Source organism: Fusarium redolens (genome assembly GCF_020744475.1).
Source record: "Fusarium redolens strain MPI-CAGE-AT-0023 chromosome Unknown BKA55scaffold_12, whole genome shotgun sequence".
Taxonomy (NCBI): domain Eukaryota; kingdom Fungi; phylum Ascomycota; class Sordariomycetes; order Hypocreales; family Nectriaceae; genus Fusarium; species Fusarium redolens.
In genome coordinates this window covers 1,307,456-1,325,155 of record NW_025763675.1, presented here as the reverse complement: position 1 = coordinate 1,325,155, position 17,700 = coordinate 1,307,456, and the positions used below count along the sequence as shown (strand labels likewise).

At 47.4% G+C, this 17,700-nt stretch overlaps 6 protein-coding genes across 6 annotated transcripts; 3 read left to right on the top strand and 3 right to left on the bottom strand.

Annotated features, from left to right (window-relative positions):
• The first annotated feature begins 421 nt into the window (after window positions 1-421).
• Window positions 422-1,754, top strand: BKA55DRAFT_575247 (protein-tyrosine phosphatase-like protein). The gene has a single exon (XM_046193373.1). It carries the CDS (start codon window positions 576-578, stop codon window positions 1,527-1,529), a length of 954 nt encoding a protein of 317 aa, XP_046047151.1. The 5' UTR covers window positions 422-575; the 3' UTR covers window positions 1,530-1,754.
• Window positions 1,755-2,649: 895 nt separating this feature from the next.
• Window positions 2,650-4,215, top strand: BKA55DRAFT_517186 (uncharacterized protein; the record flags this gene model as incomplete). Its single annotated transcript, XM_046188159.1, has 2 exons — window positions 2,650-2,782; window positions 2,831-4,215. The coding sequence occupies 2 exons, from the start codon at window positions 2,650-2,652 to the stop codon at window positions 4,213-4,215; spliced, it is 1,518 nt and encodes a 505-aa protein (XP_046047150.1).
• A 338-nt stretch (window positions 4,216-4,553) lies between these two features.
• Window positions 4,554-5,693, bottom strand: BKA55DRAFT_692817 (uncharacterized protein; the record flags this gene model as incomplete). The annotated part of the gene is made up of 1 exon (XM_046199834.1): window positions 4,554-5,693. One exon carries the CDS (start codon window positions 5,691-5,693, stop codon window positions 4,554-4,556), a length of 1,140 nt encoding a protein of 379 aa, XP_046047149.1.
• Window positions 5,694-7,878: 2,185 nt separating this feature from the next.
• BKA55DRAFT_705197 (uncharacterized protein) lies at window positions 7,879-12,726 on the top strand (the record flags this gene model as incomplete). The annotated part of the gene is made up of 4 exons (XM_046200658.1): window positions 7,879-8,192; window positions 8,226-9,303; window positions 9,350-10,891; window positions 10,934-12,726. The coding sequence occupies 4 exons, from the start codon at window positions 7,879-7,881 to the stop codon at window positions 12,509-12,511; spliced, it is 4,512 nt and encodes a 1,503-aa protein (XP_046047148.1). The 3' UTR covers window positions 12,512-12,726.
• BKA55DRAFT_575243 (ADP-ribosylation factor family-domain-containing protein) lies at window positions 12,442-14,996 on the bottom strand. The gene is made up of 4 exons (XM_046193372.1): window positions 14,965-14,996; window positions 14,724-14,918; window positions 14,005-14,680; window positions 12,442-13,958 (listed from the first exon to the last, which is right to left on the bottom strand). The coding sequence occupies exons 1-4, from the start codon at window positions 14,966-14,968 to the stop codon at window positions 12,776-12,778; spliced, it is 2,058 nt and encodes a 685-aa protein (XP_046047147.1). The 5' UTR covers window positions 14,969-14,996; the 3' UTR covers window positions 12,442-12,775.
• On the bottom strand, window positions 14,997-16,135 carry BKA55DRAFT_575241 (uncharacterized protein). The gene is made up of 2 exons (XM_046193371.1): window positions 15,673-16,135; window positions 14,997-15,623 (listed from the first exon to the last, which is right to left on the bottom strand). The coding sequence occupies exons 1-2, from the start codon at window positions 16,046-16,048 to the stop codon at window positions 15,253-15,255; spliced, it is 747 nt and encodes a 248-aa protein (XP_046047146.1). The 5' UTR covers window positions 16,049-16,135; the 3' UTR covers window positions 14,997-15,252.
• Window positions 16,136-17,700: the final 1,565 nt, after the last annotated feature.

Below are 17,700 nucleotides of genomic sequence, written 5' to 3'. Positions count from 1 at the left end.
GTTGTACGATAGAGAATGCGTATATGGCATATCATGGTAAATTTCCACACGTGCCTTTGTTTCATATGAGTGTTTGCAACATGTTTGTCTGATGCTATTCTGAGACATGGTGCGTGTAGAGTTTAGGCATCTCGACTTTATTCGCAAAGTTAAAAAGCCGCCTACAATCTCAGTCAGCAGCCTATGGAATGTCTTTGTCCTCGTAATTGACTTTACGTTTGACCTATGAGTCAGATCATCTCATCTCGCTGTTGGTTGTTTGTTGAGAGTATAGCCAATTGAACGTGACTCCTGAATCTAGAATTTCAGGGACCGTAGGGCTCCCGGATTGCTCCACTTGTCGTCATTCAAGAGCATTGACCCCTGTCAGCAGCCTATTTAGAGTGGGCATCCTGAGCGAGGCTCTCCACTTTCTTTCACGCTGACATCTCTAGCTCCAACCTTTATCTTCAGTCTCCCAACTCCCCGATGCTCCTCTCTAGACAATCTCTCTCGTACCACAAAAAGCTTCTACACTGATAAACCAACATTACAAAAATTCACTGGATCGTGTTTATCACGCGACAAACATTACAATGGAGATGTCGAGCGGTCCTCACCCCTCCTTCACCAACAACGCCGTGCCATCTGCACCCTACGTCCGTCGAGCACCCAGCCCGCCATTCATTCACATCCCACCGACAGGACAATGCGGAGTCTCCGCTGCACCTATACTCCTCCCATCGTACGAACAGGTCGATTCGAGTCAGTTGACGGCCCACGATGTCAAGATCATCACACAAAACATGCAGCAGATCGCGACGGACCGCGCTGCAGATTGGTCCTACGAGCAGCGACGTGATGCCCAGAAGCTAGTGGACTTTTTGTATCTTGGCCCCAATAGCATCGCCAAGGATATTAAGTGGTTGCAGGAAGAGGGTATCACTATGATTGTTGTTACGAGGGATGCGCGCATGGCGGGGGTGAAGCTCATGAGTATTGAGAAAGCTGCGAAGGCTCTCAACATTGCGGTTCAATACGTGGATCTGGAAGGCTACGATAAACTAATCAGTTCATTCCCCAACATCATTCGTCTGATCAACGACCATCTTCTATCGGTGTATCACAGTCAAGCCAAGGGCCGAAACAAGAACGGCGAACTCCTCGTGGATCCCAGCTCATTCCGCCGCGGCAAAGTCCTCATCACCTGCGAGACTGGCAACGACAGATCAGCCGCCATAGCCGCAGCATACATCATGGCAGTCTTTGGGAAGGACATGATTACCGCAGTTCAATTCATCAGCATCCAAAGATTCTGCTGCTCTTTCGACGAGGACATCAAGCGAAAGCTTCAGTGCTGGGAGGATATTCTACGGGCACGTTCACAGGTTGCTATGGAGCCGGTTGTACCCCTCACCGCCACGCACACGAAGCGACATATCGACGATTTGATGGACACGAGCGAGGTCCCTGATGACAAGGGAGGATTCGCGCTGGATCAGGATCGGTTTAATGGACGAGGATCGTTTGTGCCTTTCGTGGATATGTAAAGATCACGGACTGATTGACTCGAGATAGAGTGAAAAGGCATGGCGTTGGGACTGGTTCAGATACCCTGTATATTTATTGGCATTGGCAGTTTTTTATAGCTGATGCATTCAAGGAAATGGACTTGTTTATCTTGTTTCCTTGTTTGTTAGTCGTCTCAGAAAAGGTTAAAGGTTCTGGATTGTATTGCTTATAGAGCTAGACTTCAATTTAATGATATTGTCTTGAAACTGTACATGCTCCGCTTCTGTTGAAGGGTGAAACAAAGACTAATTAGATCAAGGAGCTACGAGCACACCCTGTGCAGGATTATTTCCCGAGACTGAATAAATACTAGACCTTTCAAGTAGTGTAGTTTGGTGAAGTCATGACCAGGAGGGACTCGTGCCTGCTCTCAATTCTCTTTCACTGAGAATGTCTGAAAGCCAACAGTGTCCTCTTGACTTCACCCATGCCTAACCAAGACTCTTTGTTATCATAAAGAAAGCAACACTTTTCATTTACACATAAAGGATGAAAGAAATTAATGTCTAACATCGGTTACTGAAAAATTATGAGCTGATTGATTACACTATTGGCGATCCCGTCACTGACAGCTGTCAGACAGCTGGCCAGTGAAAAGACAACTCGGCTCTGATGGGACAACCAGTACTTCAATCATCGTGATTGGTGAACAGGTGTGAATTAGGGATTGGCACAGGATTGTAAGTTGTCCGTCTAGGCTGTCTCTTTGGTCCCATCCTTTGCGTCCTTCATCCACACACTTCAACTCAAACATTCTCACCTCCTTACCACTCATCCCTGATAAACACTTTTCTTTCATCGCTTACACCAAGGCCTATTTGGAGTGATAGTATGGTCTCGAAGTTTTCTATCTTCATCTTGAATACTGAGTTGTTTTCGACCTGGCACCGATCTCACGACGCGTCCTCAATACTCAACCTCGACACCACTACCATGGAATATCTCAACAACATCACACCTCAATCCCAAGAAAGACAATAGGATGATCTCTCTTGGGGCGTGAAGTGGATTATACTCCGAGTTTTCAGCAACAACAACCGCTTCGCAAAAGTCACCAGTCTCATCTTACATCTCAGCAGCCAACAGGTCAAGGACTTCATGGAGATCTACCTTCGTGAATATTGCACGTGGCAGTCCTGGGAAGAAAGGGTTGAAAAGATTCCCAACGCCAAGCTTCTTGCACACGCTCTTGAGAAGAGACAAACTGTCGCAGAGCTCCTACGGGAACATCGTCCTCTTCTCTGCACTGATAAAGTTTCAGACGAAGACAAACACAAAGGCGTTGAGTTTCTACAGGGATTGAAAATCTCTGGGGTAGTTGAGGAATTCTTACAGTACACAGGAAATGGCTTGCTTGACTTTCTTCGACTGGATATTGAGTGGGAGTTCCTACAGGATGCTATCGACAAACAACAGATGATGGGCTCGTTTGAGCTCGGTTGGCTCGACCCAGAGAAAGTTGAGCGCCTCATGGCTAAAGCTTCCGCTCCTAAACCACCTTCTGGTCCATTTATCAATCCTGAGTTGGGCGATCCATTCTTGGGCACTATCAAGAGAAGACTTACACCTCCACTGGTAGAAGCCCCAGACGAGGACATCCCAATGACAGATGATGGCTACGATACGGACGCGACACAAAATACAAATGAAGACAACAAGCCACGCGACAAAGGAAAACAACCTGCAGGTCCTGAACTACAAGATGAGCAAGATACCATAGATGCTCAACCCGGTCCCCTGACGTTCCTCATCCCAGGACCACTCGGTGAAGAACCTCTTCCATATCAACGAAACATCTTGCAAATTGCTTCTCAGAGATATTACCACCAAGCCTACACCATGGTGTATGGGAAAACAGTGTCTACTCTTGTAGAGGAAGAAAGACCGCCGCGAGTGCAATTCTCAGCGTATTGTCCTTCAGGGTTTCACTTCCTTGCGAAGCAAAAGCAGATCTGTGGTATTGTCGGGCCTGAGGGTCAAGGAGCGGGGAGGCGGCCTATGCAACGAGGTGATATTGGGCCTGGAGAAAGTTCTGCGAGACAGGAGGCGAGAGGGAATGCTTCATTGACGTCTGGAAGGGTGTCTGGAGCGCCTAGACTTACTCGACAGGGCTTGGAGGCTCAGACGCTTTTGACATCTCAATTTGAGGATGCGTTTCTATCTGACCCAAGGTACGACTACATCGCAAACCAGCATCAAAGGCCAGTGTATTTGGAAGAAGTTCCGCAGCATGACATGGAACAAGAGCAACAGGATCCGACTTTCATACCCGCCCCTGAACAAGCACCTTCAGCATTCATCCAAGCAAGTGGTTCAACACTTCAACCCGATCAATACTCTACACCCACAATTCTGGGTCATTCAGCCCCTGTCGACAATTCCACGCCATCTGAGCAGCTTCGCCAGATGCTCGACACGAACTGGTCCGGCTTTCTCAAAAAGAAGAAAGGCAAGTCAACCGGTAACGTTGCTACCCAACACACAGGAGCATCTCAAGACACTGAAAGCGGCGACGAAGTCGATCCCATGACTATGCCGATTGACCTCCCCGAGCCTGAGGAAGACGATGATTACAACCCGAAGAAGAAAACGCCCAAGAAAGCTGGACGGGGGAGACCCAGAAAAGCTAGTCTCAAGAAGAGGGAGAGTGAGAGGGGTGTTTAGTTGGAGGCACTGGGGTTGATGCTGCATAGATTGGAGGCGATGGCGCACAGGAGAGTTAGGATATGTGGGAGTTGGATTCTGTGCTTTGGCATGCGAGAATGAATTAGTCTACCTTCTTTTGTTCAGGGGGAAACGTCACTTGTTGATTAGATAGCTTTGTGAGAGAAATGCAATGGATTGGTTATTATATATATATGTTGTGCAACAAAACTTCGGACGTTAACACAGCACGCGAATATAAACTAAACAAAAAGCCTCCTAAACTCATCCCAACTTATCTCAACCTTTTGCAACTTAGGATCTCGATCCTAAGTTTTTTCATGCCTCCTCTAAGTTCCTTAAAACCGACGGTACCAATTTTGATAGTATTGGTACGGGTGCTGCGGCATCGGAATGTTTCGCGAAGTGACAGCCAAAGGATGCTGAGCCTCTGGGAGAGATTGACCGAAAAGCTCCAGATCGAGAGATTGATTGGGGAGCTGAACAGCAGCTTGATCAAGGAAAACATCCTGAGTATAAAGATTCTGGGCTGGATTCTGGGCTGGATTCTGGGCTGGATTCTGGGCTGGATTCTGGGCTGGATTCTGGACTGGATTCCGGCCACCAGACTGGACAGGAGCTCCGCCAAATGGAGGAGTTTGAGCCATGTGATTAGCGAGATATTGCTCAGCCCTCATCTGCGCTAACCTTCGATATCCTTCTTTGTCCTGTTCTTGTGCTAACTTGTGTCCAGAAAGGCGCTTTGGCCGTTTGCCGACACCCTTGGTAGGGCTCCGCTTTGGCTTCCCTTTGGCGGCAGTTGAGCTGCTCCGGGATTTCTTGGTCTTGGATGCCTCCTTGAGCTCAGGAAGCACACTCTCGAGGGCATCATTCGCGACCAAATTGGAATCAAATTGAGAAACCTGGGACTGGGGCTCTGTGTTGCTCTCAGTAACCACAGGGGAGGACTCAATGGCAGGGGTAGGGCCAGTCACTTTCTCTTCTGGAATGCCTTCGAGCTGAAAGTCGTTGTTGCTCGTATCACCAAACAGATTCCAGTCGCCGGAATCGGATAGCATGTCCGCGAAACTACCCATGGTGGGTTGATCATGAGGAAATATGATGCTTCCCTCAGGGACAGGAGGAGTCGAGAACGGGTTGTGACTCATTTCTGGGGGTTTAAAAGGAGAAAATGCCTCCGAGGGGACAGGAAGAGCCAGGGACATGCTGGAACTGACGTTGGGGGATGGGGGTGAACCCCAAAGAGTATCATCCTCGGAACTCTCAACCGGCGAGTCGGGATCTTGCTCCTGGGGAGCGATCGGGTCCTGAGACTCCATCAAATTGGAACTGGTGCTGGTGTCTTGGAACAAGGGTTGAGAGTTGTTCAGGTCGTGCAGCCTATTGAACTCCTGAACAGCCCATAACCCCTCCCAGGCGTCCCAATTTCCCATCTCAGCATCGATGGCTAAAGGAGCTGTAGGTGTGGGTGTCGACATCTTGCTAAGTTGAAACGAGGAATAACACTTGGGTATAAGTAGGAACAAACAGTTGAAAGTGTCTTGGTCGTCAGGTAATACACAGTAGAAATTGTCAAAGTTATAGTACACTTGTCAAGATCGAAGTGATGTCTGAAAGAGCAGAGAGATGAAATTGAATATTTTAGAGGAGAAGAACAAGAGACTGACGAGAAGGGGGATCCTGTGATATTTATAGGCAGAGTCGAAACCTTTCTGACTACAACGAAATATATGCATTAAGGTGTCGGTCAAATGATGGTGGTTGATGATTTCACCCAGAAGTCTCTTGATTTGAGTCATTGTTAGCAGAAGCACATCGATGGCAAAACCTACTATGCCAGTGTGTTGTTCCAATAATATCGAGACATTGATTCGCGCTGAACTCTCGTTTTTTGATTCATTGGAGGAAGAACTAAGAACACAGACAATGGAGGCGACTACGTCAGGCTGTAGTCTCCAAGAATCATAATCTGTTCGCTCACGCTGAAGACTCTTGATTTAAGTCATCGGAAGCAGAAGTAAGAGCACATCGATGGCGAAACCTACGATGTCGGTGTATTGCTCCAATAATATCAAGACACTAATTCGCGTTGAGCCCTTGCCCTGAGCAACTGGAGCGAGTGAAACAGCGATGGCGAAACAAACTACGTCAGTGAATTATTCCAATGATCATGAGATATTACTTCACGCAGAACTCTCTTGCTCCGAACCAATGGGGGAAATGATATCACAGTGAGGGCAAAGAGTATCTCGTGTCAGCCTGTTGCTCCAGTGACGGTAGGTTTCTGGTTTACGCTGAATATCACAGAGTTGAGTCTTCCAGTCATTGTTTAGAGTAGATAACATCTTGGCATCACTACACGAGGAGATCTCTACAGAAATCCACAACCATAAGGAAATATACCACAGTCTTTTGGAAATCAATGAAAACAAAATAAATCACCAGAAATCGATTTTACAGGTTATGAAGTGAGGGACTACGAGTTGTAGCTTCAGCGCAGTTTTGGTGTTGTTAGTTCGGCCAATAGACTCTAAGAACAGTAGATGTTTAAAAGGTTTCTATTTTAAGGTATTAGCAAAGTTTAATGTTGGGCCAACCAACCGGTGTTACTCATGTATGCTCTTATTCAATATAAAGTTCCCTGCGTGAATTTTCTAAAATCTATAGACTTTTGAACATCTGAACTTTCGTCAAATCAGAGTCTCTGTGCTCCGGCATAACTACATAGATACACCGAGAGCAAATACCGATCCGACTTAGCATGGCTCTTTGTGTAGTTAGTATCAAGATGCAGTGGCGACAGGAAACCTTGATAGTTGCATGGGATGACAGGCTGCCTGAACTTGGTTCTTGTATCTTGCCTGGAAATCAAAGTTAAACCTGGTGCGAGGGCAGTAAGCTGGCCCACGTCCCTAGAGGAAGCATTGGCATACGCAACATCTACGACAATAACTTTGAGCTTGGCCATGGCGGCCTGAGGCATGAGTGGCCACCCTGCCTGGCGAAGGCGAGAGGAAGAGACCAATAAGGCACTCGAATAAGGGGCTTGAAGACACATCCACTTCGAGAACGCGATGTGCAGATATTGAGCAAAGTTGAGATGAATTGTAGCATGATTCACTTCATGATGTGCGGGAGAGCTCCCTCAGGTTTTCTTCCATTACACTGTCCCAACGTCGAACGTTATACGTGGCTGCCACGATACACGCCGGTACTAAACCCTACCAAACCTGCTTATCTTGGGCTGAATTGGACTCGCTTCGACGTAACGAAATAAAATTGTGTAGGAGCTTCGCAAGAAGTGCTTGTGCTCTGCGTGTTTGCGTTTGACACTGCCAAACATTGTCCGTGTATGCCTTGTTTCTCTGTTTGCCTAACGTTTGCTCTACAATTGGTAGTGGTCAGAGAACAGAAGAAAGACAAACAGTGTGATTTGCCGTAGGGAGAAAGTGGTAAGTGTTGTGCTTGAAGTTGCCAGCCGTTTCTTGCTGTCACACTCAGAGCACCTTCCACCTCCAGACAATCCCTCTCTTCTTATCTCTTGTTTTCCCTCGTTCTATATACATAGTGCTTATTCCTCTCGCTTTTAATCGCTCTCGCGTATACGAATGCCCACAGCATCTGTATCTTCATCCTTGAACGGTGGCAAATCAACGCTTCAACATGTCGGATCACGAGTACATCGACACTGATGACGAAGACGACCGATATCGCCTCATCGTGAACCCTTCGAAGCCGCGAAAGATTACAGAAAAGAAGCTCCGAGACCAAGCTGCTCTTCAAGCGCACATAGAAAAGACACAGAGAGATGCCGCAAAGAGTGCCGTTCCTTTCAGCGACCCTAGTAAACAGTCCCTGGCCCAGCTCATGAACCAGAACGAGAGTCACAGGATCATCGCATCACCCCGAGAATACCAGATTGAACTGTTCGAGCGCGCTAAAGAGAGAAACCTCATCGTGGTACTGCCTACAGGTATGTTATGGCTACCAATCTGGAGACTTGCTAACAGGACAGGTACCGGCAAAACACTCATCTCCGCCTTGCTACTACGACATCACCTCGAACAGGAGCTGGAAGCTCGAGCCGTCGGAAAACCCAAGAAAGTTGCCTTCTTTTTGGTAGAAAAGGTCGCCCTCTGTGTTCAGCAACATGCCGTCCTTAGCTGCAACCTCGGAGCCCACCCAGTTACCAAGTTCATGGGCCATATGAAAGGCGTGACGAAGACGAAAGAATACTGGGATCAAAAGTTCGGCGAAAACATGGTTGTGGTCTGCACTGCCCAGATACTCCTCGACTGTCTCACTTGCGGCTTCATCACCATGTCCCGAATAAACCTCCTTATCTTCGACGAAGCACACCACACAAAGAAGAAGCATCCATACGCTCGCATAATGGACGGGTATTATTGCAAACACGAAGGCGAAAAGCCTCGCATACTAGGAATGACTGCTTCTCCTGTGGATGCGCGCACCAGGGATGTGAGAGATACTGCCCTGGAACTTGAGAGAGCCCTTGACAGCCAGATCGCAACGATATCTGACGAGGTGCTGATGGACACTATGCACCGAAAGAAACAAACCGAAGAAACTGTCAACTACAGCACCCTTGACTCCCCCAATGATACGAAGACGCATCTATGGGACCAGATCTTTGCGCTAGTCTCTCGCAACGAGCAGTTCAAGTTGTCGCTCGAATTTACAAAAGAAGCTTCTTCAGTTCTCGGTACTTGGTGCGCGGACCGGTATTGGGAGCTTGCGATGACTGACCTCGAGACTGAACGGCTCGCCGCAAGAACCAGCCGGGAATTCGTTGGAGACATTGCAGTGACAAGAGCAGACCGAGCAACAGAGGCCGTCCGGCGTGTCCAGGAAGTTGTTCGGGCTCACAAGTTCGGGATGGTTGACCCGAAGTCTCAAGGATTGTCGGCCAAGGTGAAAAGTCTCCATGAAATCTTGTTGCACGCTTTCACAATGGATAGCACCAAACGCTGCATTGTTTTTGTCGAGAAGAGATACACAGCTCGATTGCTATCAGACCTCTATAGCCAGCCTTCCATGGGGATCCCAGGAATGTCTGCTTCATACATGGTGAGTAAGAGTCTTCCTCTTCTTTATCCTTCGCTAATCATGCCAGGTCGGCTGTCAATCAATCAATTCGAGCTTCGGCACCATGTCTTTTCGAGAACAAGTCCTGGCTCTCCACGAATTCAAGCGGGGCAATACCAACTGCCTGTTTACAACACCTGTTGCAGAGGAAGGCATCGATGTTCCAGATTGCGACCTTGTTATTCGTTTTGATCTCTACAATTCTGTCATTCAATACTTGCAATCCAAAGGACGCGCTCGACAAGCACGCTCTCGATATATCACCATGATGGAGGAGGGAAACTTGACACATATTCGAAGCTCGAAACAAGCATTGAGGGATTCTCAAGCCCTGGAGAAATTCTGTCTCTCTTTGTCTGCCGACCGCAAACTTCATGATGATTTGATAGACGAGGACATGGAGATAATGGCCGAGCGCATGCAACATCAAGTGTACGAGATACCTTCAACGGGCGCACGTCTTACGTTTCCCGCGAGCCTTGAGATCCTGGCCAGATTTGTTTCTCATTTGTCAACTGACAGCTACGCCAAAGTTGAATACCAAGTGCAAAAAATTGGCGACCGATATCTGGCCGACGTGGTCATGCCATTCCAATCCCCGGTCAACTTTGTGAAGGGTACTCAACAGCGTAGCAAATTGCTGGCCAAGTGCTCTGCGGCTTTTGAAGCCTGCAAAATACTGATCAGAGACAAACACGTTGACGGTAATCTTCAGCCCACTTTCAAGAAAAAGGTTCACGTTATGCGGAATGCACGGTTAGCTGTCAGTTCAAACAAGAAGGCTGACTACGACATGCGATTGCGGCCAGAGATTTGGGCTGAACGAGGGGAATGGACTGAATGTTTTGCGACTGCAATCACCATCAATGACGGGGGCGCCCTTAGGAGGGAAATACCAGGAAAGTCATTAATTCTTCTCTCGCGCAAGAAAATCCCAAAACTTCCAGACGTTCCTTTGTTCTTCGGCAGTGGGTATTCCTCTGCCGCGAAATTGACGCCTGCCCAGGATCCTCTTCAACTGAACTCTGAAGAAGCTGACGGTTTAACCAAGTTCACTCATCGGGTATTTGCTGATGTGTTCAGCAAAGAATACGATACCACGTCGGACCAATTTCCATACCTCCTCGCACCTGTTGCCGACAATCCTCAACCAGACACTCGATCACATATCGATTGGGATGTTGTCAATCTTGTGAGGAACAAAGAGGTGCTCGAATGGGAGACTGCGCCAGAAGACTTCTTCATTAACAAGTTTGTGACTGATCCATATGATGGAGGACGCAAGCTTGTCATCAAAGGCATTGACAAAACGAAGAAGCCATCCGATCCAACGCCTGAAGGAGTACCCGAGTCAAGAAGCAGAGCCTATAGGTCTGCGGAACAGACAATCATGCAATACAGTAACAGTCTGTACTCTAAATCTCGCCAAAAGGTGAAGTGGCGAGATGATCAGCCTGTGGTCAAGGCAGAGCTTCTCTCTTTGCGACGAAACCTTCTGGATGAGTTTGAAGCTGACGAGAAGGTCAACATGGAGTGTTTTATCATTCTGGAACCTCTACATGTGTCTCCTGTAAGTTGAATTCCAGGCTCGAAGCTTTTCTAATTGTTTCAGCTACCGATTGATGTGGTCTCTATGGCTTTGGCATTCCCAGCAATTATTCACAGAATCGATTCCGTTCTGATAGCCTTGGATGCATGCAATCTCCTTGGTCTTGAAATTCCACCAGAGCTAGCATTGGAGGCATTGACCAAGGACAGCGACAACTCTGAGGAACATGGCACAGAACAGATCAACTTCCAAACCGGCATGGGCGACAATTATGAACGATTAGAGTTTCTCGGTGACTGTTTCTTGAAGATGGCTACCACAATCTCAATCTACACACTCATGCCTGACGGAAATGAGTGCAAATACCACGTTGAGCGTATGCTTCTTATCTGCAACCAGAACCTCTTCAATCACTCGGTTGATCGCAAACTACAAGAATTCGTCCGATCCAAGGCTTTTGACAGACGAACTTGGTACCCTGATCTTCCGCTCAGGAAAGGAAAGGCACCGAAAACTTCGATGAAGCATAATCTGGCTGACAAGACGATTGCGGATGTATGTGAAGCTCTCATTGGAGCGGCATATCTCACAAGCAAGGACAACAACATGGATCTGGCTGTCAAAGCCGTGACGCGAATGACAAAGTCAAAGAACCACAGGATGAAGGCTTTTAGGGATTACTATAAAGCCTACAAGGTTCCTGAGTGGCAGGAAGGTAATGCATCCGCCTCTCAACGCAACCTTGTACAAAAGGTGGCACAAGCTACAGGATACCGCTTCAAGTCTGCACAACTTGCTCAGAGTGCATTCAAACATCCTTCTTGGCCGTATGAGTCTGTCCCAGACTATCAACGCCTCGAATTTTTGGGCGATTCGCTTCTCGACATGGCCATCGTTGATTATCTCTATCGAAACTTCCCAAGGGCAGATCCTCAGTGGCTGACGGAACACAAGATGGCCATGGTATCGAATCAGTTCCTCGGCTGTCTCTGCGTAAAGCTTGGTCTTCATCAACACCTACTTTCCAGTACATCGAGTCTCCTTAGTCAAATTCGCGATTATGTCATGGAACTTGAGGTTGCTGAAGAAAATGCTCGTACAGAAGCAAAAGAAGAGGGAACTCCCATGCGCAAAGACTTCTGGCTGAAGGTGGATTCGGCACCCAAGGTCTACGCCGATGTAATCGAGGCTCTTGTTGGAGCTATGTTTGTCGATTCAAAGTACAACTTCTCTGTTGTTGAGAATTTCTTCACCAAGTTCATCCAGCCATATTTTCAGGACATGAGCCTCTACGACACCTTTGCGAACAAACACCCGGTCACATTTCTCTCCAAGAAGATGCATCAAGAATTCGGTTGCACAAACTGGCGCATCAGCGCAGAAGCTGTACCATGCAGTGCTGAACAGGGCATGGCGGCGCTGAAAGATACGGAAATGTGTGCTGTGTTCATGGTGCATCAAAAGGTTGTTGCTGACGACACTTCTGAGAGTGGACGATACTCGAAGCAGCGTGCCGCGACAAAGGCGCTCGAGATACTTGATTCGTTTGGTGATGATATTGAGGCGGCGAAGAGGTTTTTGGGGTGTGATTGTCAGCTTGGAGGGGGGGGTGTTGAGGTTGATCATGGAACAGCTGTTTGAGCTGACATGAGTTGCGTTTATAATTAGAGGGCATGTGTTTCAGAGACATAAAGCGTGCCATAGCGTTAGAAGCGTATCCAGAGATCATAGAGAAATTAAAAAATGACACGATAGATACGTTCTTGGTCCCCTGAGTGCGTCGCTGAGAGAGACTTGATTGAGCTAGCTTCGCCTCCGAGTTGGGCTCTACACATGATGGCACTTCTCATATCCAAGGAATCATAACAAAATGAATGCATTCTAACTTGTAAACATGGCCATTCATTAGCCATGTTTGGCCCCTCCAGATACAATACTAGAAAGCCCCCGTCTATCAGGTATCACATACCCATCGCTCGCCTCAACGCTCCCCCACAACTGCGGCGAATAATACACAAACGGCAAATCCTCAAACGCCAGAACCGAGTTCCCCTTTATAAACTCATCAAAGTTCATTTCTTTCCGTCCAGCAAGTGCAATTTGGATCTGCTGTACCCAGAACATAGCCTGTGTCAAGCCCGTCCATTTCGCAATCTCCAACGCCGTCGACGAAGCTAGCGAGGCATCACCGCGTTTTGTACTCGTAGCAGAGGATTTGGTCTTCCCTGTTAGACGGTTGAATAAGAAGTTTATGAGACTTGCGTGGCTGGCGACGTTGAGTTCGGATTCTGGCATGAGTTTTGCTTCGTCGATGAGAATCGCTGCTAAGAAGTCTAGATCTTCAGGGGGTGGAAGGTCTGTACTCGTTGAGCGGTGATTCATAGCGTTTATCATCTGTGATCTAGCGAGGTCCATTCTGGCTTGTGACGGTAACCCGAAGATATTTGGGAGAGGTTTCTTGTCGGGGTTGACGAATGTCATTCGAGCGGAGATGCTCTCCCATGTTGATTGGGAGTAATATTCCCTCCATTCATCACCTTTGATATCAAAGAGAGATTTGAACGCTTCGTAAGTGATGAAATGGCTTTCGGACGATTCAACTTCCAAGGAGCGAGTATAAGCATGGATGATTTGGATCCAGAAGTATGCTTGTGTCTCAGAGTACGGAGGAACCGAAGAATCCGAAGCTCTCAAACGCATAGTCGAAGACTGCAATGCTTCAAGGGCCTGTTTAACAACACCTCCCCGTCTGAGCTTCGAAGAAAGAGTCTTTTGAACCACAGAAAAAGCAAATCGTGGCAATCTATCAACATCGTTTACAGCTTTCTCTCGCAAAGGTGCAGAGGTGACTTGCTTAATCGTAGGAAGAGGCTGTAAGTCAGGAAGATGGTAATTATCTCGAGCTAGCTGTGAGAACAGCAGGTTCTTGGAGTAGTATGACCTCCATAGGCCGGAGTTCATGAGATGAGGTGCCGAGAAGACGATATCGGCGTAGTCTCCTCGGGAAGGGAATTTGTCGAGACCTGATTTTGCTTGGTATTCGATTGCAGCGACTTGGATTTGTTGAAGCCAGAATATAGTCATCGTTCTAAACAGTCAGTTTCCAGAACATGAGGGTAGGATGGGTGACATACTTGTGCGCCGTGTTGCGAAACCTCTCAGGATTTCCCTCCCGCAGCCGGTTCAAGTGCTTCATGAACTCATCAGCACACTCCAGTAATCCAAATCCTTTGCTGAAGGAATCATGCATGACGAAGAAACCTGCTCTGAGATGAGTGTAATGGTCCCACTCCTCCAAACTCCCATCCAAAAACGACTCCCAGAACGTCTTGGCATCAGCACTCTCAGCATTAGCTGTTCTGACCCTATTGCGAAGCTCTTCTTCACTCGGTCCTTTCTCCCTCTGTTCAATCTCAGCTTTTGTATCCTTCGCTGGTTTCTTCGGTTTTAGAGTTTTTCGTATCTCATCCATGACTTTATGAACCTGGCCACCCCAGAGGGCACTTAGACCTGGATAATCCAAGATCTTTATGTCCAGCTTATTAGCATATGGTTTGATCTCAGCTTCAATACGAGATTTGAGATCTTTGACGACTTTTGGTCGTTCTTCTTCTGAGAGGAGGTCTTGTTTGTTGAAGATGATGAACATGTGCTTCGCTTCGTATTCAAGCATCATCTCCATTCCCATGCGGAGATACTCAAGCGAGAACTCAATACGATCTGGATCTGTGTCGGTACAGCTTTGTATGAAGATTAGGAACCGATCTTTGGCCATGTAGTGTCGTATAAGAGGACGAATGGCATCACAGCCTATATCGTTAGCTAAGATCATGGGCTGAAGAGGGGAGCTTACCTCCAACGTCCCAGAGCGTGACCTTCTCTCCATCAGGATAATCTATAGTCTCGACATTGAAACCGATTGTCGGGAGTGTCTGTACAGCTTCTTTGAACTTTAGTCTGTATAGAAATGTTGTTTTACCGGCTGTATCACTGCCTAGAACGATGCCGACATGTTCGCGACCTCCACCTAAGAGCCAACGAGCGATACCTGGGACGTTAGCATTGAAACGAGCATCATTCATAATAAAACTTACGCATGATGCTGATGATTGAATTGAATTGAATTGAATTGAGGAGTGATCAGAAACAGAAGTAACAGGCTTTTTTATATGTTGTTCAAAGTCGCTGCCTTGAAGTGGGGAGCTGAGATTAGACGTGGCTTCAAGAATCTGCCTTGCTCTTCTTCAGCTTCTCAAAATAACTACGCTAAGTAAAAACCACTTCAGCCACTCTACAGTCTTCGTGAGAAGATTGAACTATGCGATTCATTTCCACGCGAATATCGTCCACCAAATGCTCCAGCCTCTCCTTGGGTATCAATCCTAATCCATAGACCCAGCAAGCGCAACAGCACTAAATCTCAAATCCTTACCCTCCCTCTCCAGAAACTTCAACGCACCCAGCGCCAAGCCCTTTGAACTCAACACATCTTCGTTATCTTCCAGATCGCCTCGTCGAATGGGTCCTTTTCGTCGTCCGTCGAGTTCCCACAATCCACCATCTGTTCCCTTGGCGAAGCAAACGTAGTGTAGCTCCACGTCGTCTTCTGCAGCTGGTGCGGGTGTATCGCCTTGTGTAGCAGCTTCCTTATGCGCTGTTGCAAGATCAGGCGTGGTTTCGAGAACCTTTGCGCGGCCGTGGGGATCAAGAGGAATACTCTTCTTGATCAACACATCAAGCGTGGAATCCTCCTCTGCCAAATATTAGCTCCATCTATCCTCACCCTCAACAAATATACATACCGATGAAATTTCTAGCATTTCCATTGCTAACAGCATGCAGCAAGCCCATAAGCCCACAAGCATTCCTAATTGTCTGCGGCCACCAAAGCACAGGCTCCGTCTCCCCCTTGCCCTTGTACTCATCCGCCAAACTATCCTCAGCCATGCGGTGACTCTCGTACACAGCGCTAACAGGGAATACGAGCAGTAGAGCGAGCGCGGGGCGGGGTATGAAGGCGAGTAGGTCTGGGTCAGTGAGCGAGTAGACGTCGTGCATTGCGAGAGCGTTTGAGACGCCGAGTTTGTGGATGAGTGTTGTCATGAGTTCGGGGTTGGCTTCGAGGGGGATGAAGGCGGGACGGGAGTCGGAGGGGTTGGGGTCTGTTGTTGAAGACATTTTGACGGTGATGCTGTTGTATGATGTCGTATTCTGTGAGGTTGGAGGTGTTGAGATGGATGTTTTGGTGATTGTTAAGCTGCTGATGATGGAGGGAAGAATTGCCCCACGTTAGATTGGTGGGGCAGATGGCTTTACTGATGACGTCGTCTAAAACACCTCACTACCTTACCTCAACCTTACAACCTGGCATCCTGGGCATACAAATGCAGTGTGCGCTATTGTATTAAGTTATGCATAAAGCCCCAAGATAAGCAGTTTCAGGATCGATAAAAGAAGCAATTCTTAGAGCTTTCAGCTATAACATCAGCATTCTAGAGCGTCATAGAAGAAGCAACTGAGTTTGTTGCACAGTTCTAGGGTAACCACCACTCAACACCAAGACCTTATCTCATCCTCATTTTAACCCATTTTAGTTTATCCAATCCCATTAAAGGCACAGACAATCACCAGCCTTGACTGTAGATCCCATTCTCCTAATATTTTCCTAGTCTCTTGATCAGCGCTGCCATATTTAGTCTGCTGTTAGTTTGATTGTGTCAGTCCAGCGTGAGAAACAGATCCGAAACGATCTATAGTTACATGGGTCGATTGCAGAAAAAGCAAAGTGATATGTAACCCTTCTGTTATAGCAATCCAGGCTTATAGAAACACAATTGAAACGATATAAACATCAATGACACCATCATATGTGTGTAGATAACTGGTGAAGCTTACATCAAGCATTTCAGCCCATCAACAAAGCGTTTGTCCCGTGTGCACAGACATACAAAGATCACAGGTTGACCCAACGCGCGCGGAACCGGTCTCGCACTAAGTTTAAGCAACTCCGTGATTGAGATCTTCTTGTACAATGTGACCTCACCATCAATAATCCGTCAATTTCTCCGTCCCTCACACTCCGTATCCGTACAACCACTGAGTATCCATAACACAAAGGTATGCCTAGTAAGCAGAACACAAAGGTAGTATCTAACACAAACACAAACACGACGCATACACAAAGACCATGGCAATTTAAATCAAGAGTATCATCAAACTCAAAAATCAGCAGCGGCCCGTCCCCGTGTCCGTAGAATGTAACCATGATAATATTTCCCACTGCAACCTTGACAAGGCCATTGTGATAATCGACCCAATGACTCGGATGCCGACATTCTGTCTCGGACAATGTGATACTACAGCGTAATTATTCGCGTTGGATCTCAAAGTTCGCCTATCCTCACCGGATATCTCCTTTTTATCGCTTACATATTTGTCTAAAGGCATGACTCGATTGGTGCTCGCGTTTACTTCAGGCTGTGTATCAGGTAAGCATACAGCTTCTCGTTTGAGCATCGTTCCTTGGGGTTTATCACTACTTAATTCGAAGTCGCCACGCCGTTTTGATGGCGTCAGTCGGTTAAACCCCAGATGGCAGTTAAACAAGCCCTCTTTCTGAACGCTTCATCATGTTTGGATCTCATTTGTTGGTGATATTTTCCATGACACTTTCGAAGCCCCTGAGTGGGAAGAATAGTGGTCCCTGCATCCGTCCATATCGGTCCAGGCTGTTCCAGGGATGGCAATGGCACAGAGTTCGGCTCAGGTTCAGGGGTGATGCAAGTCAGACGCCCCCTGACCTGAGGTGATCCATCCCATATCCTGGGGGT

Excerpts from the sequence above, each read along its gene's own strand:
- BKA55DRAFT_575247 (XM_046193373.1), top strand. The coding sequence starts at position 576 with ATGGAGATGTCGAGCGGTCCTCACCCCTCCTTCACCAACAACGCCGTG.
- BKA55DRAFT_575243 (XM_046193372.1), bottom strand. Across the intron at positions 14,681-14,723 it reads CACGCTCTGGGACGTTGGAG|GCTGTGATGCCATTCGTCCT; the intron begins GTAAGCTCCCCT and ends CTAACGATATAG. Across the intron at positions 13,959-14,004 it reads TTTCGCAACACGGCGCACAA|AACGATGACTATATTCTGGC; the intron begins GTATGTCACCCA and ends CTGACTGTTTAG.
- BKA55DRAFT_575241 (XM_046193371.1), bottom strand. The coding sequence starts at position 16,048 with ATGTCTTCAACAACAGACCCCAACCCCTCCGACTCCCGTCCCGCCTTC. Across the intron at positions 15,624-15,672 it reads AAATGCTAGAAATTTCATCG|AGGAGGATTCCACGCTTGAT; the intron begins GTATGTATATTT and ends AATATTTGGCAG.